The 25086-nt window shown below is 39.4% G+C and overlaps 7 protein-coding genes and 1 long non-coding RNA gene across 11 annotated transcripts; 4 read left to right on the forward strand and 4 right to left on the reverse strand.

Moving 5' to 3' along the window:
- On the forward strand, positions 2486-5217 carry LOC104710025 (myocyte-specific enhancer factor 2A-like). Its single transcript, XM_019230143.1, has 2 exons — positions 2486-3915; positions 4014-5217. Exon 1 carries the CDS (start codon positions 2660-2662, stop codon positions 3848-3850), a length of 1191 nt encoding a protein of 396 aa, XP_019085688.1. The 5' UTR covers positions 2486-2659; the 3' UTR covers positions 3851-3915; positions 4014-5217.
- On the forward strand, positions 4024-4905 carry LOC109125021 (zinc finger protein rotund-like). The gene has a single exon (XM_019229819.1). The coding sequence runs from the start codon at positions 4024-4026 to the stop codon at positions 4903-4905; it is 882 nt and encodes a 293-aa protein (XP_019085364.1).
- LOC104710026 lies at positions 6729-10798 on the forward strand. 3 transcript variants are annotated; one of them, XR_754905.2, is made up of 7 exons: positions 6729-7305; positions 7477-7522; positions 7612-7887; positions 8201-8400; positions 9760-9930; positions 10419-10527; positions 10600-10798. It is a non-coding gene; the product is annotated as an uncharacterized LOC104710026 (long non-coding RNA). The 3 variants fall into 3 exon arrangements; XR_754904.1 differs by lacking the exons at positions 10419-10527; positions 10600-10798 and having other exon boundaries at positions 6740-7305; positions 9760-10086; XR_754906.1 differs by lacking the exons at positions 10419-10527; positions 10600-10798 and having other exon boundaries at positions 6741-7305; positions 8201-8300; positions 9760-10086.
- On the reverse strand, positions 10760-13417 carry LOC104710027 (receptor protein kinase-like protein ZAR1). Its single transcript, XM_010426554.2, has 2 exons — positions 11763-13417; positions 10760-11637 (listed from the first exon to the last, which is right to left on the reverse strand). Exons 1-2 carry the CDS (start codon positions 13243-13245, stop codon positions 10958-10960), a joined length of 2163 nt encoding a protein of 720 aa, XP_010424856.1. The 5' UTR covers positions 13246-13417; the 3' UTR covers positions 10760-10957.
- On the forward strand, positions 14437-17801 carry LOC104710029. 2 transcript variants are annotated; one of them, XM_010426556.2, is made up of 12 exons: positions 14437-14579; positions 14685-14783; positions 14894-14978; positions 15089-15158; positions 15351-15411; positions 15497-15550; positions 15840-15996; positions 16098-16194; positions 16576-16685; positions 16912-17018; positions 17205-17315; positions 17416-17801. In XM_010426556.2, the coding sequence occupies exons 1-12, from the start codon at positions 14490-14492 to the stop codon at positions 17539-17541; spliced, it is 1167 nt and encodes a 388-aa protein (XP_010424858.1). In that variant the 5' UTR covers positions 14437-14489; the 3' UTR covers positions 17542-17801. The 2 variants fall into 2 exon arrangements, with proteins under 2 accessions (XP_010424858.1, XP_010424859.1); XM_010426557.2 differs by having other exon boundaries at positions 16101-16194.
- On the reverse strand, positions 17782-19030 carry LOC104710028 (reticulon-like protein B15). The gene is made up of 5 exons (XM_010426555.2): positions 18948-19030; positions 18617-18800; positions 18363-18492; positions 18199-18268; positions 17782-18107 (listed from the first exon to the last, which is right to left on the reverse strand). The coding sequence occupies exons 1-5, from the start codon at positions 18982-18984 to the stop codon at positions 17950-17952; spliced, it is 579 nt and encodes a 192-aa protein (XP_010424857.1). The 5' UTR covers positions 18985-19030; the 3' UTR covers positions 17782-17949.
- Positions 19749-21561, reverse strand: LOC104710030 (60S ribosomal protein L7-2). Its single transcript, XM_010426558.2, has 7 exons — positions 21472-21561; positions 21161-21344; positions 20959-21056; positions 20805-20862; positions 20452-20531; positions 20264-20366; positions 19749-20161 (listed from the first exon to the last, which is right to left on the reverse strand). Exons 2-7 carry the CDS (start codon positions 21332-21334, stop codon positions 19946-19948), a joined length of 729 nt encoding a protein of 242 aa, XP_010424860.1. The 5' UTR covers positions 21335-21344; positions 21472-21561; the 3' UTR covers positions 19749-19945.
- LOC104710031 lies at positions 21888-24695 on the reverse strand. The gene is made up of 6 exons (XM_010426559.2): positions 23909-24695; positions 23573-23829; positions 23256-23484; positions 22816-22901; positions 22627-22718; positions 21888-22349 (listed from the first exon to the last, which is right to left on the reverse strand). Exons 1-6 carry the CDS (start codon positions 24191-24193, stop codon positions 22144-22146), a joined length of 1155 nt encoding a protein of 384 aa, XP_010424861.1. The 5' UTR covers positions 24194-24695; the 3' UTR covers positions 21888-22143.

Raw genomic sequence — 25086 nt, forward strand, 5'->3', positions numbered from 1 at the left:
TAGTAGTAATCAAATCATGAACACGCCTTCTCACCTTTTACTGATCCCACATACATTAAACACATTAGTATTTCATTTCGTTTCGTTTTAGGCAACTCTATTCTCATTTAATACGTTTTTCTTTTTCTTTCTATTACACAATAACAACGTATTAAAAATAAAGTAACTGGAAAAAATTAATAATTCCTTGCATTTGTTGCTATATGCCACAATATATTTGTTTTGGGGGTTTTATTCATCCTTTTCATGTGACCTAGTTCTATTTATAACGGCTGAATAAAGGTATATCTTTATATATATATATATATATATATATATATATATATATGGTAAAAAAACTAAATTGCCATCAATTAATTTCTTTTCTTTTAAAAAAGAGAAATACCCTAAAATAGCACTAAACCAAGTTTTATGGACAATTATAGCACACATTCCATAAATTTCCAAAAATAGCACTATTTAACACATTAAAATATTTAAAATTAATTTTTAGAATTTGTTTGTTTATGTTTGGGTTCTCAATTTCATATTTAGGGTATATTTTTAAGGGGTAGGGTTTAGTATTTTGAATTTAGAATTTAATTTTAAAAGATTAATTAGTGCTATTTTTGGAATTTTAGAGATGTTGTGCTAACTTTGGAACAAAAACTTATTTTGGTGCTATTTTTGAGAATCTCCCTTTAAAAAATCACTCTACTTACTAAAAATATTTTGATAATTGTGATCGCCATCTGAATGATTTATTTTGCAACATATTTTTTCATTTTACAAATATTTTTCTTAAACTAGAGCTCGCTTTATACAAAAATTTGCGATTTAAATTTAATATATATGAAAATACTAATTCCCAATTCTAGTTAAATTTATATTTATTGTTTAACCGAAATGATATTTTTCTGGATTAATAGTTTCAAATGTTGGGTCGTACAGTATGTTGATTTTGTTGAAAACTCTTATTCCCAAAATCTAGCTAGATTAAATTATAAATTGTACTAATTGTTTGACGAAGAATCTACATAATCGATCATGCATTATACAGTATGTAAATATTTTAAAATGTATCCATTTACAAGAACATGTTTGTCTCGATTAATTTTTTCCAAAGGTTATATGTTGATTTTGTTAAAGATAACATTTTAATCATTGAAAAAACCATTTTTCAACAATAAATTTTCTACTTATTTAATAAAACATATCCAAAATATTGATTTTTTATATATATGATAATGTGATTAACAACGTAAGATACTTTTTCCATGAAATGTTATTCTGATATTCTATTAAAAATCATTTATTAAATAAAGTGAATAAAAAAAAACTGAAAGAAATAGGGTTAGAAAGAGAAAGAAATATCACCATAATAGTGATAGACTCCTAAAGAGGAATCTGCTTCCCAAGAACACACTCGCAGGGTTTTGAAGGAGATGGATCGGACTGATGAAGATCAAGAGACCGAAGATGCAATAGATCGGACAAATGGAAGGTGAAGGGGGTTGATTATGCAGCGGATTGAAAGAGATGGAATGGTGAAATGATGCAGCGGATAGAAAGGGGGATTGAAGTGAACTTCCAAGAGAGATGAAAATCTCTTAGACTTCAGGCTCGAGTTCAACTTAGATATGTCTCACTAAGAAGAAAACAAGTTGAGAAGATATTACACACTTCTCAGATCAAACAAGTAAAAGAAAGGTTTTTTGATTAAAATGTTTGATGAGAAACAAAAGAGAGATACATGGTCTTTAAATAGGAGAAGGGGAGGACGAGATAGAGGAGAGAAAACCCTAGACAACCTTGCAAGTTCAAGTTAAAGCTCATGCAAGATGTCTAGGAAATTACAAAGCAATAAATGTAAAGTTTGAATGAGAAAGAGATATAAAATGGGCCAAGGCCTTTGTGGGGAACCTTGGACCACGATTTGGGCTGGTAAAGGGGGCTTGAAAATGTTACTTAGGGCTCATTAAAAACCTTGTCAAGAAAATCCAATGGGACAAAACTTGACCAAGGGAAAAAGAGCACCAAAGTAACACTTTATCCTTTACCGAGCACCTTGAGCTGTGAGCAACGTCCAAGTGGTTTGAGTCTCGTCTTCTAGCTTTTTGTCCAGCTCCTTGAGTAGTCTTTGGATTGATTGGTTGAACCTCTTGGACTGTGACCTTGTTATAGGACCCGCCGGAACGATTAGTGCTTCCTCCGCTGCTTCCGCTGGTACAAGCTGCTCCTCCGGTGCTTCCTCTGGTTCAAGCTGCTCCTCCGGTGCTTCCTCTGGTTCAAACTGCTCCTCAGATCCGTGTGGTTCGGTTGAGCCGTCCATGATCTCATCAAATAGGGTAAATACTAAACAGCAAAGCATATAGTTTTAATATTTTATTACCATATTTAAATTAAATTTAAAGAGAAAATAAAGAAAAAGAAAAAAAACAGCTGTAGTCTTACATTAGTAGACATACGAATCGTGGACTAGCACACCCAGCACCAGCACCAGCACCTATTATAACTCTCTCTCTCTCCGTAGTTAGAGTATTTTAGAAGATATAACAAATTCTCCAAATTCAATTTTGCTATTTTATTTTAATATAAAAATTAGTATATAAACTTTTAGTAATATTACTTTAATTATAATTTGGTCGAATTTTGTAAAACAGTGGCTGAATTGAATTACATGGAACCACCACCTCCTTCTCTATCCTCCACCGCGGTGGCATCCACCTCCATCCTCGCCACAACCGCACTTGTTCCTCCTCCTCCACCACTTCATGTAACTTCATCTTACCCCGAGTCTCTTGAATCCTCCCCTCATTCTCGCACCACCGATGGCTGGGATGACCTCCCTGCTCCTTCCGGCGGTGGCGGCGGAAGCACCGTCTCTTCTAAAATCCGTCTCATGTGCAGTTACGGTGGTCATATCCTCCCTCGTCCTCACGATAAATCCCTCTGCTACATGGTCGGTGACACTCGCATCATAGTCGTTGACCGTAACACCTCTCTCTCTTCTCTCCTTGCTCGCCTCTCCAACATGCTCCTGGACGGCCGCTCCTTCACCCTCAAGTGCCAGCTACCCAGCGAAGACCTTGACTCTCTCATCTCCGTCACCACCGACGAAGATCTGGACAACATGATCGAGGAGTACGACCGTACCATCTCCGCCTCCAATTCCACCAAACCCTCGCGCCTCCGTTTGTTTCTCTTCACCTCCAAGCCTGAGGCTATGGGTCAGATCCTCGAGAGCTCTGCCAAGAGCGACGATTGGTTCCTCAACGCTCTCAACAGCGCTGGNCTCAACGCTCTCAATAGCGCTGGTCTCCTCAACCGAGGGTTCTCTGATTCTGACACCAACGTCAATCATTTTCTTGGGTTGGACCATGTTGGAGAAGGAGATCTCCGCGATGATGGCTCCGTCAAAAGCGCCAAGCAGCAGCAGATCCAGCAGCCTCCTACCCCGCAACAGCAACCGCAACCGCAAGGAAGTCAAGATGTTCACTGCTTGCCTGATTCTCCCATGTTGGACACCTCCTCTTCTTTTGGCTCTACTTCTTCCTCTCCCTCTCTCGCCAATTTGCCTCCGATTCGTGTTCATGTTGAGGAACCCACCGGCGTCAGGACTCTCCCAGATCAGAAAAACCTGGGAATCGAGGAGCAGTTCACACGCTTCAACGTTGGGAGTAAGCAGCTCCAGCAACAGCAGGACGACGGATTCGCTGCCATGTCCTCACCACCGCCGATGCCTGTCACAATCGCGCTTCCTGCTGCGACCATTTCAAATGAGTCCCACACGCGGTTCATCTCTGACGATGAGAGATCCGATCACAGTGTGCCTGCTGGATACAGGAAACCTCCCACTCCGCGTTCCTAGCCGCAGAATCTGCCGCCTCAGCTCAAATTTAATAGCGAGCTGCCATCACCCAATTCCGTTTCCAGGTACCTCCTCTTCTTCTTGCATGTGCCTCTGTTTTGTTTGACTGGTATATTGTTAGTTTCTGATTGTGTTTGCTATATTATTATTATTATTGCCTCAGTGATAGCGGTATGAGCAACCCTATGTTTCACCAAAGACCTTCTGTCTATCAAGAACCAATTGCTCAGATGTCCTCTGCTGCTTCCACCGTTGTTACTGGTATGATCAACCCCTCGGATCCAAGCACGCTTTTATCCCCCAATCAGAATCAGGACCCAGGCTACATCCTTCACCCCCAATTCGAGCAGCAATCTCAGCCACAGCAGCAGCAGCAGCAACAGTTCATACACACTACTGCTGCACTTCAATACATTCATCACCATCCCTCTAGCGGCCTTCCTCTCCAGACTTACATCCAGGTGTACTCTTCACAACAGCCACCGCAGCAGCACCAGCAGTCTTTCCACCAGCACCATGGTCGACTGGATCAACAGCGTTATCCTGTTTATTATGTTACTGCTCCACTCCCACCTAGGCCCTACAGTATGCCTGTGCCACAATCTGCAACTGTTAGCGAGGCTCCAGGTTCTCTGTCTTCTAACCATCTCCAGGCACCTCCCAACTCTACCATGATGCCTCCACCTCCTAGCAACCACATGAGAAGTGTTACTGGTGCCAAACCTGAGATGGGACAGGCTGGGATTTACACAACAGCCCCAGGTGTGAGCGGTGCTCAGATAATTCACCAGATTCCAACAAGCCAGCAGCAATTCATGGGGTATTCGCAGATCCATCACCCACCTCAGTCGGGTTCAGCTGGGATTCCTAACTATGGATATGAATACGCTGACAATGCTCATACACAAATATACTATACCCAACCTCTGGGACACGCACAGTACCAGACAATGACCGGACCTCCACCTGCCATGGTGATGCCTGATGGTTCTGCTGCTGCTAAGCTTCCAGCTGAGAACATGACTCAACAGATACGGAGTTCACAGCCATTGTGACACACACAGAACAATGAAGATGAACCACACAATTTTGGAGGAAGAAAACCCGGGTTGGTTTTTAAACGTATAAATATATAAATTACTTTTTTTTTTACAAGTTGCTGCATCAAAAAAGAGTCGGGCTTCGTGTTGGTTTGGTATTATGGATTATGTTGTAAGTGTTGTGTGAGTAATTAGAAAATAAGGAAGTAGTGCTGCTTCGTGGGGTTTTACATTATAGTTGCAATTGATACTGGTTGTGCTCTTACCATTTTCCTAGATCTTATATCATATTATTATCATACATTTTATATTGTAAATGTATCACTCCTTGATCATCGCCCTTTTTTTGTTTTCGTACTTGTTGGAGACTTAACAAGGCTCTAATATTGTTTAGAAAGACTCAGAGATTTAAGACACATGAGAATCTGAGATGTATAACATGTAATATTTGGAATAATGCATGTCTTCCTCTTCGTCGTTTCTTCTTTCTTATCCATGGGAGCATAAGTACAGACATGAATCCATGTGTGTGGTCTTGCAAAAGTACACACAACCCTACAACTTCTCAGACAAGGTGTGGGTGAAGAAGGTAGTGACAAAGTTGACCTGTCTTCCAGTTTAGCAACATAACTATCTCTTTTGAAAGAGAGAGCACTTGTGTCATTATGTAACACCAGACCCAACCCTTTCGCTCTCTCTACCCATACTTTCGATTCAGGATATTTTACTCTTGCACTACACGGCTCTTTCACAAAGACACAGCCTCTCCCTGAATCGAGTTATCCGTAGTCTCAGATATTTTTTCTGGCAGTTCACTGAGTGGAGGGAGATATGTATTTTTGTGATTTTGTGCATCAGAAGCATTGAAGTACCGGCTGGCCCGGTTGGGTTACAAAATCTGAACCAAATCTCTTTGTTGTCAGCTCCCCCATCCCTTGCATCAAACCAACTGTATCTTAAATGGGTTCTTCTTGTCGTTTGTCTATTTCATGTCTGCAATTATGTCTTTTTCTTTCTTAAACTTTTCTGACACTCTTTCAGCATCAGCTTCATGCTATAAATCTTTATCAATGTGCTCTTTTTTTTTTCTCATCCTACTTTCCCTTCTCTGCATCTTTTTAGACATAACGAAGCATCAGGCAATGGACCCAAACACACCTGCAGACTTCTTCCAAGGATCTTCCAAGTTTCATACATATTACTCACATACCAAGAAGGGTGGTGGGGTAATCGATCTAGGTCTAAGCCTTAGGACCATACAACATGAAACTTACCTCCCATCATCGGGATAGAGTGAGTTTCTTTGCTGAATGCTTTCACCTCATTGTTAGTTACTACTTTTCTTCATCCTTACTTGGTATCTTCAATATCTACATGTGAATCAAAGTGATAGGTCTTGACGGGTATGGAGATTTCATAGACTGGTCGCAGACCAGATATAACAAAAATACGCAGCTGAAGAGTGAGAATACTGGAAACCAAAGACTTGCTCAGGGATATTACAATAATGAAAAAGAGAGCAGAGGAACATTGACTTATGTAAAGGTAAATCTAGATGGCCTAGTGGTGGGCCGCAAGGTTTGCCTTCTTAGTCAAGGAAATTACTCAACTCTTGCCCTTCAGCTTGACGATATGTTTGGTAAGCCGTGTTCTTATCCCCAAAGCTTCACTACAAGAAATATGGACATTGATAGCAGAAAAACATAGCACAGTTTTCACAAATGCTATCGTTAAAAAAGTTTTAAAAATGAGTTTATATATAGCGTTTTTAAAATGCTATACCTCAAAATATGTAAGCGGAAAACAAAAACCATTCTTTCCGTCCACACTTAATAAAAATGGACTAAAAAACCACTCTACTATTTTACATAGAAATAGTAGAGTCCAAAAAAAAAGCTATAGAGCAAGGAAAAAAAAAACTTTTAACCCTAAATCCCCTTTCTCCACCGAATCAAAACCCAGATCTTCACAATAGTGAAGCTCTTCTTCCCCAGTTCTCCTCATAGTTTTCTCTAAGCTAATTATAACTTTACAACCTTCAAAGGACGATTTGGGTTTCTTGGTACCTCTATTAGCCATAAATTCTCGTGTAGGAAGCTCCGGGTCTAGAGTTAGAAATATCGATTGAGATGTGGAAAAGCGATTCAGCGGCAATTCGATGAGAGAAAGCGAAGCCGGGGTCCAGAGAGTGGCGTCCTGGCAAACGGCGGTGGCGAATACGACGGATGCGACGCGATTGTTACGGGATAAGCGGAGACGATGGAGCCGGGGTCTAGAGAGTGGCGTCCTTTCGTTAGGGTTTCCCATTGAGTTTCTTCGCTAGTCTCTGCCGGAGTTTGTCTGGTCCTTCTTCCTAGTCGATTTTGTTGCTCAAGGTGGTTTTATATATACAATGGGAAGAGGTCTTCTTCTCTGGTAAGCATTTCGTTTCTCTTTAATGGATTCGTTTTTAATCAGTGAACCGGACTCGCTGAGTTTCTAGGGTTTACAGTTACTTTATCAGTTTATCTGATGTTCTTAGATTAGATTGTTATACTGTTAAAGATCTTGAGTTCACTATGGGAAGTGGTTTTGTTATCGTTGTAGGCGAGCTTGCAACCGCGAGAGCTTCTTCTGCTGCTGGAACAATATGGTTTTGATTCTTTGCCGTCTCTGTCTCTTTCACCTGATTAGATATCTCTTTTATGTATTCATTTTTTGTGTATTCTTTGATGTTTTCAGACTTTATCTTCGTGGGCTACTTGTAGTGTTGCGGAAGTTGCTTCCACAGGACCAGGGATTCGTTTTTAACAACTTTATGTCAGTTTCATATAGTTCTACTTGGTCTTTTGAAAATCTGGCTTTGAATCGTCTGTTTGTTCTCTTGATGCAGGTGTATAAGGATAGAAATGTGGTAAGACAGCTTGTAAAAAGAGCTGAAGAAGCTGGATTTAAAGCGATCGCTCTTACCGTTGATACTCCAAGGCTTGGAAGAAGAGAATCTGACATAAAAAACAGGTGAATGAAACTTCACACCATCACATCAAACCAATTTGGTTTGTTAGATCTTTCGCTTTTCTTATGGTTTTTATCTTGCAGATTCGTGCTTCCTTGAGGTCTTACGCATATTTCTGTTTTGGTTACTTTAGGTTTGGTTACTTTAGGTTTTTAGCTTTGTTAAAATTTTGAAATTGGAAGTTTGAAAACTATTAGTTACGAGAAATTTGTTAAGATCCAAAAAGAGAAGTCTTTTTATATCTAGACATGGAGCTCGTGTGTGAAACTCGTTATTAGTTGGTGCTTACTTGTGTTCTTTGTTTCATTTTGATAGCTGAAGGATCCCCTGCTAGATTTTTTGTTGTTCATTCGATATACAAAGGAAAGCTGCGTTAACAGTAGATCCAAGAGCACCAGAGTTTGTGGCTTTAGACGTAAGTCTCTCTCCCAAAGATCAAAGAGCCTCTAATTGTACAACTGCTCCAGTTTGCTCCTTCAGCTGGTGTATGACAATACGATTGGACTAAGAAACATGTATGGTCTGTGTTACTGTTACTAAACAAGACCTTGAAATTCTTAGCTAGATAGTCCGCTTCCTACCAATTTGTATTGCTGCATTTGGTCTGACATTTACTTGAATGTGCAGGTTTTTAAAATACTTTCATGTCTAGCAATTCATCTAGTGTCTTGTCTTTTTTTTTTGTCCATTACTAGTTTTCTCTCTTTGCCTCTATGATCTAGTTCTTAAATTATATATTTTTTTCACTTCGCTTATTTCTTGGAATCTGTTATAGTGTCTTAATGTCTTATTCATCTGTGTCTCACTTCGCTTGATTCTTATTCTTATTCATCTGTGTGTTGGTTATAGTGTCTCAATGTCTCAATGGCTGAAAAAAACAGATGATAAAGTTAAATTCTTACTTTTAGACTTCCATTTATCTGCTTTGTGAGAGCTTGGTTATAGACACTTATAATCTTTCTTGTNATGGTTTTTATCTTGCAGATTCGTGCTTCCTTGAGGTCTTACGCATATTTCTGTTTTGGTTACTTTAGGTTTGGTTACTTTAGGTTTTTAGCTTTGTTAAAATTTTGAAATTGGAAGTTTGAAAACTATTAGTTACGAGAAATTTGTTAAGATCCAAAAAGAGAAGTCTTTTTATATCTAGACATGGAGCTCGTGTGTGAAACTCGTTATTAGTTGGTGCTTACTTGTGTTCTTTGTTTCATTTTGATAGCTGAAGGATCCCCTGCTAGATTTTTTGTTGTTCATTCGATATACAAAGGAAAGCTGCGTTAACAGTAGATCCAAGAGCACCAGAGTTTGTGGCTTTAGACGTAAGTCTCTCTCCCAAAGATCAAAGAGCCTCTAATTGTACAACTGCTCCAGTTTGCTCCTTCAGCTGGTGTATGACAATACGATTGGACTAAGAAACATGTATGGTCTGTGTTACTGTTACTAAACAAGACCTTGAAATTCTTAGCTAGATAGTCCGCTTCCTACCAATTTGTATTGCTGCATTTGGTCTGACATTTACTTGAATGTGCAGGTTTTTAAAATACTTTCATGTCTAGCAATTCATCTAGTGTCTTGTCTTTTTTTTTTGTCCATTACTAGTTTTCTCTCTTTGCCTCTATGATCTAGTTCTTAAATTATATATTTTTTTCACTTCGCTTATTTCTTGGAATCTGTTATAGTGTCTTAATGTCTTATTCATCTGTGTCTCACTTCGCTTGATTCTTATTCTTATTCATCTGTGTGTTGGTTATAGTGTCTCAATGTCTCAATGGCTGAAAAAAACAGATGATAAAGTTAAATTCTTACTTTTAGACTTCCATTTATCTGCTTTGTGAGAGCTTGGTTATAGACACTTATAATCTTTCTTGTTTGTGCAGTGTCTGACTATTTGGAGTTTCCAACATGGGTCGGTTTGTGATACTCCAAATCATTTCCTCAAAAAAAGAAGCTTCCAGCTTTTGGAGTAGTGGGTTCCAAGCTCTCTGAGAATGTTTGAATCATGCCAAGGACCTCAGATCAGGAGAACATTAACATTAATGAAGAGTCTGGTATCTATCATTATATTAAAGGATGATAGCTTTTAAGTATTTTTTTGAGACTTGTGTTATGGGTGAATAATGTTTGTTTTATGAAATGATGTGTATCTTGTGGATGTTTATTATATATAAATTGGATATTTTGCAAATTAAGCAGGTTCCACCAAATTGATTAGCTTTATACCATTGCATAATATAAGAGTCATAACAATGCATATTATAGCAATAAGAGCATAATTGATAAAGACAAACTATGGCATGTGAATAACGCTATGATAGGGTTACATATGTTATAGCACCGTATAACAAAACTGCTATGGTAGATAGACCCAATAATAGCATACCATAAAAACGCTATAATATAGGTGGTACCTAAGATAGCTGCGTTTATGAAAACGCTATCAAACATTATCGTGTGCTATGAATAATGATTTTTCTTGTAGTGCTTCCAGCTACTAGTATGTTTCAAAAGCTTTTGCCACATCAATTTGAATTTGCAGGGATGCAGACCGTGTCAGGATTGAGGCTGTTCCAGACTGAGTCTAAGTTCTCTTTAGTCTACAGAGACATCGAAGGTATCTGGAGGACTGTTGGGGACATTCCATGGAAGTAAGCTCTTAGACTTTCTCTATAGAATTTTTTTAAGTAAATCACTTTTGTAATTTGCCTGAAACTCAATAGGGAGTTTGTCGAAAGCGTGGATCGGATGAGAATTGCAAGAAGAAACCATGTTCTTCCTCCCTTTTAAGCTTTTAAGTCGAAGCTTCTCTCTTCTAGGGAGTTCACTGTTTATCTAAGATTCAAATTAGCTTACTTGTGGTCTCTAATATTTAACATCTGATGTACCAGAAACTTTAAGCTATAAAAACGATTATGAAGAGTGGCACAACTTAATTAATAACCACTAACAAAGACGGGACAAGTAAAAATAAAAAACAAAACAAATGGTAACCACATCAGCATCGTCAGGTGCAAATGCTCCAAGTGATTGCAGCTTCATCTTTTAAAACAAGCTTTTATGTGCATATCTCTAAATGTCTCAATCGCTGGCCACAAGTAATCTGTCGAGAGTATCAGAAACGTGCCACATGGTAGGCCTTTTGTCTGGACTGCTATTCACGCAACTGATTGCAATCTTCAGAACAGCGACAATCTCGTCTTCCTTATCTGCCTCAGGATCCAAACAAGGATCAAGAACATCACATAATGGTTTCTTCTCCTCAATGCATACTTGTATCAACCGAACTAGATCCATTTCTGATGTCCCAACCTCCATTGCTGGAGACTTACCCGCGATCAGTTCCAGTAATATGATCCCAAAAGAGTAAACATCCCACTTCTGTGATGGTTTGACCATCTTGAGAGTCTCGGGTGCCTGGTAGTAGGATCCAGACGAAGAGTGAGCAGTGAAATCTGAAGATACACTCTTGTGATGGTGTTGTTGCCTCTCTTGCGGCTGATGATCCGTTTGGATGATTCTATTAGACTGTATGGTCGGAGAAGATCCTCCAGCAATGTTAGCCAACCGTGCAAGTCCAAAATCAGAGATCTTAGGTTCCATGTCTTGTCCGATGAGAATGTTGCTGGGCTTGAGGTCTCCATGGACGTATTTTTTTGGGCTGAACTCATGGAGATAAACAAGCCCTGTCGCAATCCCTTTCACAATCCTCAGCCGTACAGACCATGTCAAGGGAGTATTAGTCACCATGCCTGGCTTTCCTGCACAGGCACATATATATTATAGTGACTTAACACACCACACCCCACATATATAGTGACTTAACATGATGTGATGCAGTCGAAGGATGCTGATGCATCTCGAAATGAGAAAAAGAATGACTCACCGTGGAGGGCGGTTGCGAGGTTACCGTTGGGAACATAATCGTAGATGAGAAGCTTCTCATCCACAGACCAAGAATAAGCTCGAAGGCCAGCAATGTTAGGATGTCTCAGTTTCCCTATGGCTTCAACTTCAGTCTGAAATTCTTTGAATCTCTGAGACCCTCCTTCACCTAATCTCCGGACGGCCAGTGTGAGACCGTTCTCTAGAACCACTTTGTACACAATCCCGATTCCGCTCTTGCCTAGAACAAAGGCTGACGCTTTTAGTAGCTCCTCCAGGTTAAACACAACCTGAGTGTCAAGGGCCACAATGTCGCAATGCTCTACGTTTTCAGATAGCGTTTCAGATTCGTCTTTCCGGAAACATAGACATTCTGCAGCCCTTTTCTTGGATTCTTTATCGAATCCGAACTGGTTCTCGCGGTTGCAAGGACAAAACTTTGAGTAGCAGTAAGTGAAAAGCAAACCCACGAGGCAGATTCCGACAACATCGCAGAGAACAATGGCAATGACGGCGCTTTTGCTCAAACCACTTGACTTTTGTTTGGCTTCAGAGTTGCTATCAGAATCTTCGGGCTTGTTGTTGCTTGGGATAAAAGGGTAAGAGGCATTGAGGCCGAGCTCATATCCTGGGCAAAGGTCTTTCAATGGCGGGCCGCATAGCCCAGTGTTGCCGATAAACGCCGTTGGTCCTCTGTTCATAAGAGCACCAGTTTGAGGAATGGGACCGGAGAGATTGTTGAAAGTGAGATCAATGTAAACCTTTTCAGGAAGATCTCCCAGCGCAGGTGGGATTGAACCGGTGAAGTGATTATGAGAGAAGTCAGCGGTTCCTTGTAGATTAGAGAGGTTTCCGACGTCACTAGGGATCGAACCGTTGAATTGGTTGAAGGTGAGGTCGAGTTTCTCCAGAGAGACGAACGCTGAGCCAAACCCATCAGGCAAAGGACCAGACAGGTTGTTGCGGCTGACATCGAGTGTTCTCAACCTGCTGCATTGCAGAATCGAAGGCGGTAGCGACCCGTTGAAGAGGTTCTGCGACAAATCTAATGTCTGAAGAAGCTTAAGCCTACCGATCTCGTCCGACAAGGACCCATCAAAGGAATTGCCATAAAGGACTAAACTTTGGAGTCCTTGAAGCTGGAAAAGCTGAACAGGCAACGACCCATAAAACCTATTGCTCCGGAGATTCAAGTGACGGAGACTGGAGAGAAACCCTAGAGACGAAGGGAGAGAACCGTAAAGGCTCTTCCTTGGAATGCTAAGAGACACCACCCTGAGTTCTTTGCAAGTAACACCGTTCCACGAACATGCGTCCTCGTCCGATGAGTTCCAATTGCTGAGGGAACCGCTAGGATCATCGTGGACGCTCTGCTTGAACGTTAAGAGCGCGAAGCCCTCGTCGTTTAAGCCACTAACAGTCACAAGGGGGATGTAGTTGTAGTTGCAGAGAAGAGCAACGATGATTATCAGCAAAGCCAACATTTCAGATGCAAAATTATAACAAAAAGACGAGAGTTAAGAAGACTTTGTACAAAAGAGAGTGATATTGAGACTGATAGTGATGGAGTAAAAGAGTAAAGTATAAAGAATAAACAAAAGATACCTTCGTTGAAGAAAAAGGAGGAAGAAAGAATACAAAAGGAAGAGAGAGAGAGAAAGAGCTCTGCTTTTTTTTTTTCCTTGCATTGGGAGAAGAGAAGCAACAACAAAATAAAAATGACAGACCAAGTTTGTGAGAAAAGAGGTGAAAGTTGGACAAAAGAGAAGCCCATGGTGGACTAATCCATACGCTAATTTGTCCACTAATCCTTTTCTTTATTGATTAACATCTCTCTGTCATTTCTTAGCTCCTTTTGACCAAAATTATGGTCGTTAAAAAAATAAATCATAGTGTAAAAAATTATTACTAGAGAACGTCACCATAATAGGATACCACGCTCCTTGTTTCTTTATTCCCCAAGGCTTCTCTTAATCTTTAGTTCTATTACTTTACCACATAAGTACCATTCAAGAAGTAAATCACAGCTCATCTATCTCTCTTATTAATATACATATAAGTTGTCAGGATTCACAATGCCATTACATCTTAAAAGATAAATAGACGGAGACTAGTTTTTTCAAAGAAGAAATGGTAAAAGCTTAAATTGATCAAACACTGATGTTGAAGGATTATTAATTAGTAGTTAAAAAAAAACTGCCAAAAAAACAAAAAAGAGAGTACAGATATGTTGTACACACACTTTGTCCGGCCCTTATTGTCGTTATACTCGTTTTCATGATACCATTAGGAAAAAACTCAATTTTAAGTAGAGAGACTAGAGGTAGAGGACACTTGTGATTGTGAAGGGGGAGTGTGATTTTTCGTTTCGTAGTTGAGTAGGATAGAGAGAGACCCTAAACACCTCTATACACAGAGAGAGAGAGAGAGTCAGTGGGCCTAATTTCCCAGTCACGGACTAACGACGAGTAACGGCGAGAGGGAGCGCCAGGGGTGCACATTCTAGTAATTCAAACAATTGTGGTTTTAGCGTAATATTCAACTATTTTGGGGAACAGATAGTAAATACTTTAACATTTGGGGGCTAATTTGGCTTTTTTTTTTTTTTTTTTTTTTTTTTTTTTTTTTTTTTTTTTTTTTTTTTTTTTTTTTTTTTTTTTTTTTTTTTNGACACGATTTGATTGGGAACGATCATCAATGGGAGTCGGAGACGAGACGGAGAGAAACAATGGGAGAGGCTGCGATTCGTGCCATCGTCGAAGCGATTCACTCATCTCCGACGCAGGCCGTCGTCTATCTTTCCGGCGGTGCCTCTCTGGTTTCACTCACTCTCACTCTCGCTTTCAATATACATGTGATTGCTCTCTGCCTCTGTCTTTGCTTTGAGTGATACGATACGAAAACTGTATATATGTATTCGCAGGCTTTAGGTTGGTTGATGTCGGTTCCTGGAGCTTCCAACACGCTTCTCGAAGCCGTGGTTCCTTATTCCAGAGTTTCTATGGTCCAATTACTCGGCAGGGTTCGTAATCAGTAATCTCATACATACCTCTCTCTCTCTCTCTCTCTCTTTTTATATGGCAGCAAGCAATCCTCTTCTCTTCTCCATTATCTCACCTGGGTTTTTCTTAGGTTCCGAGCCAACACTGCAGCCAAGCAATGGCCAAGGAGATGGCCTTGTTAGCCTACAATCGGGCTCTTAAGCTCTCTAGACCAGGTTTTCTCATATTATATGGTCTCATTCTTCATCGTTGTTGCCTTGCTTGCTTGTTAGTAAACCCCGGATTGGTCTTACTTGTCTTTTATCTGGTGGTGTTTTTTTTATAGGATATCCGGTTCTTGGTGTGGGCTTTACTGGATCTTTGGCAACTTCTCTTCCAAAGCGTGGGGATCACAGGTTGGTTATGCAAAACTTTTGCTTCCTGCTCCTTTAATAATATTTATGATTTTCTTGAAATGTTTTAATGCCTAGGCTACCACAGTAGGTTGTTATCCAAACATATCATTTTTAGGGATTTTGATGTTCTATCATGGCCGCTTCGATTGCTTTCTATTACTCATACTTGTTGTTTTGTTGCTGCCCGAGTAGGTTCTTTTTGTCTATGAGAGCATCCGACCGGATCTGGGAATCTTCTGTCACTCTAACCAAGGTCTTTACGACCTTCTTTCTCCCGTCCTCTTTTACTCCTTAATATCAACTACTCATGTCTTTTATCTTATTGCCTAATACTTTAGAATCTACGGAGCCGAGAGGAAGAAGATAAGGTGTCAAGCTGTGCACTGATCCAGGTTTGTTACATAGCTAAATTATACAACCTCCTATCTGCCTAGTGCATTGCTGTATGATTTCTCTGCTTTTAAGGAAAAAAGAAAACTGGCAAATTAGTTCACTTACTTGTATTAGATTCAAGTACCTGTTGACGTTTCTGTTCCATTTTACTGAATAATACTAAAAATACATATTCTTTCTGGAGCAGTTGTTGTTCATACGTTCCTAGCATAACTTTTCGAAAAGCATTGTATTTTGAGGTTCATCATGTGGACTGAGTTCTTAAAACCTTTCTTGTCGATGTCTTAGGCTATGGCCAAGGCATGCCAAGTTTCTGGGACTCTTGACTCGGGCTTGACCGAGACTGAGGTGCCTTATGAGTCTGAAACCCAGTTTAGTGAAGAACAAGAACTAGAACAGCTTATAAATGGGGAGTTGTGCTGTAAGATTTATCCATTTTCTGGTGGTAAGGTTTTTGTCATTTGACCCGATGAGACTTATAATTTTTCTTTCAAACTTAATCTGGCATTCGTTGCCAGTAATGATGTAGTTCTAACTTTGTGGCAGAAGCATACGGGTCTGATGAAGATAGAAAGATTATACTGCCTGGCTCTTTTAACCCACTACATGACGGTCACCTCAAGCTGTTAGAAGTTGCTATGAGGTAGGCTAGTATGTCTTTATTTTTTGCTTAACGAGTACCTATTTCTCTTTCAGGTGAACATGTTTAAAAGAAAAACACTGGTTGATGTTAATCATATGTATAACCTAAGCCTTCTCTGTATCTTTTCTGTCTTTGGCTCTTTGCTGGCTCTATGTTTCTTTTTTGACATGCTGACTCTCTGTTTCTTAGTTGAATCTAATATGCTATTTTGTGCAAGGTAAGTAGTAATTCATAATTTTTTTTCGTTGTGCTCCACATGTTGTGATTGGAGTTTGAGAGACCTCTGGCATTTTAAACGTGCTGTACAGCAAATCAGATAACTGTCCTTTTTCTCTGCAACATAAAATGTAAACAATCTTACTAGCATATTTTTTTATGCAGCGTTTGTGGCGGCGGGTACCCATGCTTTGAAATATCCGCAATAAATGCAGACAAACCACCACTTTCAGTTGCACAGATTAAAGATCGTGTAAAGCAATTTGAAGCAGTTGGTAGGCGGATCTTTTATTCACGCACTATCTATTTATGTTTTCAACTCCGTGCACCACTTTTGTTTGGCATCTCTAAGTTACAACAATCTTATGATCCAGTTGCGTCCAATAAAGGAAAGACCAATCAATTTTGTGATCCAGAATCGAGCTATAAATGTTTGCAATGCAATTTTATGTCTATTTGCTTGTGCCATCATTTGATATTGGTTTAGTATCTGGTTGGCAGGAAAGACGGTAATAGTTTCAAATCAGCCATACTTCTACAAGAAAGCTGAGCTCTTCCCAGGAAGCAGTTTTGTAATTGGCGCTGACACTGCAGCAAGGCTTGTCAATGTATGTAATTACTTAAAACTTTTCCTGATCCTCTTTTTGTTTCTTTCCTTGAACTACAATTATATTTTAAGCTACACTGTTGCGATCAGCCACTTAAGAACTTAATGAGTCACAGACATTTGAGGTGCTCTATTATCTTCCAATTCCGTACTATCAAAGATGATTAAGGAACTGAACTTCTTGCAGCCAAAGTACTATGAAGGAAGCTACAGAAGGATGTTGGAAATACTTGGTGATTGCAAACGGACAGGTTGCACTTTCCTTGTTGGTGGCCGCAATGTAGATGGTGTATTTAAGGTTTGACTTGAGCAGTAGAACTTCGATTAATTCAAATTTACTCTCTTGAGGGTTGTCTATGAGATTGTATGCCTAATGCCTTATCCTTGCTCCTCTGCAGGTTCTTGAAGATCTGGATATTCCAGAGGAATTAATCGACATGTTTATCTCAATTCCAGCAGAAAAATTCCGGATGGATATATCCTCTACCGAGATAAGAAAAAACCAAGGGGGTGTTACTTCATAATACACGAATTAATGACTTTTCGACCCGCATTTAAGTTTTGGGGTCGCAAGACAGTTTCTTCTGTGCAGTTGCTTTTTGATATGATCTTTATTGTTCCATTTTATTAGTTATTATGGAATGCTTACGTATTGCACAAACGAGCTGCACCAGCTTGGAAAAGGATATTTTCTTTGTTCTTGCAATGCTTGTGTGTAATACTACTGTAGTTGCAACCTTATACTTTGTATAGAGGTGTCCAAGAACTCCCAAAAGTTTTATTATTCTGTTTCTGTAATCCTTTAAACACGGATTTTTAGTACTAGCTAGTAGCTAGGAAGGAATACAACAGCCAAGTATCCCTTCTAAATCAAATATAGTTAAAACTATGATAGTAGCATATAGAGGTGCTTTCATTTCACATGAACTCAACTACTCCACCTTGATGGCCCTAGGAATCTTTGAGACAACTTTGGATTTGAATACTCCAAGTATCTTGTTCTTCTCTTCCGATACCGTCCCGATGAAACTGTCAATGGCCTCTTGAAATTGCAGGTACAAAACCGGAGTTGTCATCAAGAAGACTAAGCCTGGAAGCGTGTTGGTTGATATAGTTTATTAGAGACAAATGGAGGACATGATCAAAAGAGAAAGAGATACATTAACAGGTTGTGTTCTTACTTATATACAAAATTGTGAGGAGGCTGATGTAGCTCCCAATGATGTCTAAGATGGCCACATAAAGGATGGTCTGCCACATGAATGAAGTTTAATTATAAATGAACAATGAATCTTTTGTATGGAAACTAAAGAAAATAGTGTGAGCATAGGTAGCAAAGATTCACCCAGAGAAAGGTTTTGATATCTTTCCCATATGCAATCTCATAGAGCATAAGAAGAAGGCCCTCCATCTTTAATAAAAAGCCTCTAAGTCGGGAATCTGGTAGATTTATCTCTTCTGGAGTGGGAGGCCTCCTGTGTGAGATCACAGAATTGGTGAAACGAGAGAGCTCTAGTGTTGGTTTTCTAAGTTCATTTCTCAGAATAAATGACGTACTAGAATGTAAAAGATATGTATATATTGGTATTTGGTACGTACCGTGTTGTAAAGAGTTGTCCGAACTTGGCCCAAAAGAAGAGTAGAAGCATGAAGAGAAACAGGATCGAACAGAGAAGTGGAACAAATCGAGCCTCCATGACCTCCAAGAGGAACCAAAAAAGTGTTGCCGTTACAAGTGTTATCCCCGAGTTTATCTTGTCCTTCCACACACAGAGATCCGCCACTGCAACAACATTTCCAATGTATTTTTTATTCAAAAGCGTGTAAGTCTCTTCTTTAATACATTTATTCAAAAAGTATTAGTATGTAAAGCTGTAGATGAGAAGAAAGAGTTTCTATAAGAAAATGATAAAGCAGATTATAATGTTACCTGCCCCTTCACCAAGTATTTTATTTACAAGAGACATTGGTTATGCTGTGTTTGATTCTTGAAACGAGATTTGCAATGTTCATAATTCATAAGCCATAGTCAGTCGTGAATATATAAGTAAGATAAATCTCCATTTAATCTCCTCATGTCAGCTTCTTTTGGCATGCTTTTTAGTCTTAATTAAACTGTAATCATTGCTTATTTATGGTAGCAACTAGCAATTAATATACCAAACGCCACGGGCCTCGTTTCCTACACTCTATACAACATTTGCACGCAAAAAAATCTTGTAACTTTGTTGATATTTTACCTAAACCCGGTTCTCTAATTTTGTATCTTTTTTTTTTGTTTTTTTTTTTGGACAACCATTTTGTATCTACTTTTTAAACAGCAATATATTACCTTTTTCATTTATATCTTTCCATTTTAAATTACAGTATATACATCTCTTAATTTTTTTACATAATTTCAAATGAATGTATAAATACATTATGTTTATTTGCTATATACGATATTATTATTATACATATGAAGAAATTCAATCCAACTTTCAATAACCAAAATATATAGGATACAAATTGAAGAACCAAATTGAAGATCAGACTGATTATATCTCAATGGGTTGACTTTAGTGATATGATAATTTTGTTGGTTATGGTTCGATGATTTAGAGCTTAATATTGCGGACTCGAGAGAGTTAAACGGACCAGTGCCTTCTCTTTTATGTGTGTGAATACCAACTGTTGGATCAGATGTTTAGAAAAGATGTTTTTGTCAACGATTGATACACAAAAATCGACATCAAGAAGTGGACTGTGTCATAAAAAAGCCATTGAGAAAAGTGTGGTAACACCAGGGGGTGTCCACAACCCATAATAAGGTCCATAGACAATAAAAGAGAAGATGCAAAATGTCGTTTTAACTTAAGATAGAAGATCAAAATCAAGGAGGCATATAATGAAAACACAGAGAAGTTTGACATTGATAAAGAAAACATCCTAATTCATCCTCCTGATAAGCTCATTGATGAAGTTCTCACGGTTACCAGCATCACCACCTTCCACGTAGTGATTTCTCTTCTTCTTGAGGCCACCGAGTGGTGCCTTGAGCTGGAATGGCCACAGGAAGTTGTTGGCTTCCTTGAAATGAGGTCCAACTGTTAGAATCTCGTGGATCAAATCCTCAGTGCAGATGATCCCGTGCTTTCCCAAAGCCTGTTTTCGTTTGTGTATGGAAGAAGAAATCGTGAGTTACAACTACTACATCACAACAAAACAACATTTGAGAAGTTAGTGTTAATGAGGCAGACTACAAACCTGCTCTACGATAGAGTTGTCAGTTAAAGCAATCCTCTGGTGGTTTAGCTTTCCATAACCTCTCTTGTAGATCAATTCCTTGACACTCTTCAAGTTAGGGAACCTAAAAAATAAGAGAGGTCAGACTGTGAATAAAAGACTTGCTATCACGGCCTAAGATTTAAGGTTAGAAAGACTAAGATGTATACCCGTAAGTCACATAGGGCTCAACACGACGAAGCATGTTCATTGTGGCCTTGTTGACTTTAAGGAAAACACCATTGAAGATCTGCATTAGACAATGCCAAATTCAATTTTACCAAACGGCACATTTTGTATAGTGTCTTTGCTAAGACAAGTGACCAATAACAGACCACTTGATTATCAATAAACTAAACACAACAGAATCATTTCCATCTCTTAGGTCCTAAACCTAATTGCATAGCAATTTTAACACACTAGCAGTAAGTGACAATTTTTCAAAAAGACTCATCATTTACACAAACCCTATCATTAGAAATATACCACAGCAACAACAACATAAAAATAAATGAACACGAACCTGTCTCAAACGCAAAAGCTGGAGAATCTTCTTGGTCTTAGGGTCAATGGCATTGATACTGCAAAATAATTCAAGGAACAACAGATTAAGGGACAACAACAACATCGCAACATGTCCTTGGAAATGATAATACTCACACAAAGAGCAAACATACCCACGGATACGGATGATGAACAAGAGCTTAGCTTCAGGGTCAACATAGAAACCTCCCTTAAGCTTGGCCTCGCGTTTCAACGAGATCAACTCCTTCTCCTGGTAAAATCAGGAGGAACGACAGATCAACTTCACTTTCAAAAACAAATCTTAGATTTGGGGATTCATTTCTTCAAGGGAAAAAAAAAAGAGAGATATGTAACCTTCTCGGCGTACTCCTTAGAGTACTGCTCGGCTCTTTTGAAGATGAGTTTCCTGTTCTCAGCGTTCTTCTTCTTGGCAGCCTCAGCATTCTGCTTCTTCTCCAAAGCCCACTCCTCCTCTCTCTTCCTCTTCTTCAGCACCGACTCCGGAACTACAACCTTCGACTCTGCCATTTCCTAAATCCTGCACATCAACAACACCAGATTTTGATTTTTTTTTTTTACCTTCGGAATCCGAGATACATGAACACGATACTAATCGATGGATGAAGAAGTGATGAGAGACGAATACAAAGACAGACGACACTAACCTCTTCCTTCGGTGTGGTAGGAGCTCTCTCTCTCTCTACTCGACTCGGAACGGATTTTCTCAGAGGCGATACGGCGATGAGAGATTTTATATATATGCTCTCTGCCTCTCAAATTAGGGTTAAAGTATGAAATTTATGGGCCTCACCAGCCCATTATTCATTATTGAGCCTATCTGTTAAAAGCCTATCAGTCTTATTCGTGATTCAAATTGATTAGGCCCAATTTTTGAGATTTGTAGTTTTTTTCTTGACAATTCTTGAATGGCTCTGGGAACATCTATCTCCCAGCCGAAGTGAATAACCTGACAAGCGCATTGTTTAGTTTTTTTCTTCTTCTTGTTAAGCTGTTTACTCTTTAACCTGACATTGGCATCTCATTTTCCCTTGTCAACTAAACTTTGTTTGAACATTTCACATTTTTACTCCACAAGTTTCAATTGCAGACAACAATAGTATTGGTGGTGTATACAACAAAAAGGTTAGCCCAGGGTTCACATACATCATCTGACCAAACAAAATTCGTTTATCTATATAACTTACAGATTTAAATTAATTATAAAAAAAGCAACTCTTTTAAAAACCTGAGGCTGACAACAAACCCATATCAACAGTTTGAACAAGCTCATATCTTTTCGCAATTTTCCTTATCGAAACTTCCTTTTATAATCCTACTCAACGGCGGCAGAAGAAGAGGAAATCAGGGTGGCTGACATGATAAGAACGCAGCCACTTGTCAGCCGCTTGGAACAGAGAGTTCACGAGCTGGTGCTCTGAACCCCCATCGGGCGTCCATAAAGAACCTCTTAACTTGTATGAAGCAAGCCCAAATACAGGCAATGACATCTTCTCACTCTCCCTTGGTTGTGCACTATCTTCACCTACAATAGGTCAACGATGTGAAAACATCTATCTACCAAACAATTATCCTTCAAACGAAATTTTGACTTCGCAACACCTGACTCTAACTCTTGTGCTGAACATCCATCTAGTTATGATGTCGAGTTGATCAATAGTCAAATGATGCTACTAAAAGATTGCTACATTATGCATCCACTCAGGTATATTTTTCAACATTCGTAAAAAATGAACCATGGCTGATAAGATAAAATTCCTAAGCAAGCTTCCTCAGAATAGAATAAAACAGTTATGGTTTACCTCCAGAGGGTGTATGTAAGGAATGATACGTCAAGAAACAAGCATCCAGGTCCTTGAGTGTTGGTCCTGTGGGTATTCTGTAAATTGGGTACCTGCAAAAGTATATAATAGAATGGATTCTCAGAGACATAAACAGATACATTGGCACAGTGCAAGCAAACTGGTACGAAAAAGTACAAGTAACAATACCATGCCACAGAGAACCAGCTTGACGGAAGTAAGTCACAGCTTTTCAACGTCTTCAGCTCGGGAAACTGAGCTGCGAGGTCAAAAACCTGTATTACAAAATAGGCACTAGTCATGAGTGGGAGCCCATATATTAACAACAGGCTCACACAAGTTCCTATTTTTGTGTGAGTTTAGAATGTGGTCTAGTTTACGTTGAGGATGACCAGTTCGTGAGAAGATTGAACAGTTCTGATTAGTTGATAGCCAACAGTTGACCCAAATTAAGGGGTAAGTATCAACCATCTTTCAACTCTAAGCATCAGTTTTTAAATTTCAAGTTACCTGGTCAGACAAACCATCTTAGTATTTGGTAATCCCCTAATGAGTAATTAGTATCTAGGGTATGCTTTTGAAATATAATGTGCAAGGTTCTTCTAGTAGAGAGAAATGAAGGAAGAAACCTTATCAGCCAAAGGTTCGCGGATGTAAGGAAGGTCTCTTTCAAGATACTCAAAGATCAAACGACCCTGAGAGCTTAAAGGTTCGCCGTCGTCACTGGATGAATCTTCGAGAAGTTGATCTCTCAATGAGATATGGTGCAGACTAGCAGAAACACGTTCAGAATCACTATCGCTGCTGATATCGCTACTTGAATCCCGGAAATCGCTGTCGCTACTATCACCTGGACGCCTGCCACAGGAAAAGTGTATATAAGAGCCAAGGCTATGAAAACAACGAAACATGTTTTTGGATATATTGGTGCATAAAAAGGACCAACCTTGGTTGAAGAGAGGAATTAAAGGGATGATGAGGATGAGCATAGATTTGAATGGCAGACAAAGAAGGGACATAGTATTGGATAACACGATCCTCCTTGTTGTTGTTGTTGTTGTTGCTGTTATTCAAAACAAGAGGCACTCCGGTGCCGTAAGCACTCCACTCAGCAAATGATTCCCAAATATCTCCAAGCACAAAGTAAGGCACAGGTTTATAATCAGCAGCAGCAGCATCGGCTCTTCTTTCCCCTAGCGATGTCTGCAGAGACCATATCCATATACATAGGTATAACAACAAAGAAGCCAAGTATGAGAAATTTGAGTATGTAAAAAGAAACCTTAGAAAGATACTGGGCGGGAACGGATGGTGTGACGGAGTCTAAAAACCGTTGAAGATTACCACCAGAAGAAGACGAAGAAGAAGCGGAGGAGGACGGGAGTAAATGTTGAGAATCGTGGAGGTAATCCTTGGAAGGAGCAGATGGGGGGACATTAGAGACGTCGTCGTCGCTTTGACGGAGCTGATCGATGCGGTGATGATTGGCCCTGCGAGCTTTTGCGGAACAGTAGAAAGGATCGTCGCCGTGTCGACCACGCGTCAACTGAAACCCAGCCCCCAACATCTCCGACTTCGATCGTTCGATCGGATTTTAAACAGCTAACACACAGTCCGTCCTTGCCGCCAGCACTCGTTGTAGTTGATTTGACCTGAGGTCTATCTAAATCTATCTATCTATCTAAGTTTAATGAGTTGATTTTTTTTTTTCCAATTGGGCGTTGAAAAAAAAAAAAAAGAAGGTGAATATGTGTCTCCGATCGATGTGACGGCGAAGAAGCTGTGGTCGAATCGGAGATTCCAAGATTGGGGAAAATAATTAAATGGATCGAATTGATTGAACCAAGCAAAAAAAAAGATGAGAAATCCCCCTTAAGCCTCTCCTTCCTTGATGAGATATCTAAAGCTCCGATTAAACAGGCAACGATTAGTGGAAGAGGGAATCCAAATAGATAGAGAGAGATTCGGGTAATGTAGAGAGAGAGAGAGAAATAGATGAGTTTCTGGATTTTCAAATAAAGGAGAGGTCAATGAAGCAGAAATGACTAGGCTCTAGAGAGAAATAAAAAAAAAGAATTCGATTGGTTGGTTCTCTCGTATTCGGAGAGGGAGAGAGAGAAAAAAAAGCCTAACACATTTAGCCCCTTGTGATTTTGGATTTACCACATTTACTCCCTCATATTTGATCTTTCATTACAGATTTACCCCCAAACTTTCGGTTATTCAAACTTACGCCTTCACTTAAAAGAGGTTTAATCATAAGGCAATGCAAACCTATTTTAGACTGCTCGGCTGCATTTCAATAATTTGAGGTTGTGAATGTAAAAACCCTATAAAAACAGATGAGAAATATATGAAAAAAGAGAAAGACATATATCACCAAAAGCCAGCAATATTAGGGGTAGAGGGGAGGCTGCTTCTTTCTTTTAAAATTAATGGTGGATACTGCCTGCTTGCTTG

The sequence above is a fragment of the Camelina sativa genome, chromosome 9, assembly GCF_000633955.1.
Source record: "Camelina sativa cultivar DH55 chromosome 9, Cs, whole genome shotgun sequence".
NCBI lineage: Eukaryota > Viridiplantae > Streptophyta > Magnoliopsida > Brassicales > Brassicaceae > Camelina > Camelina sativa.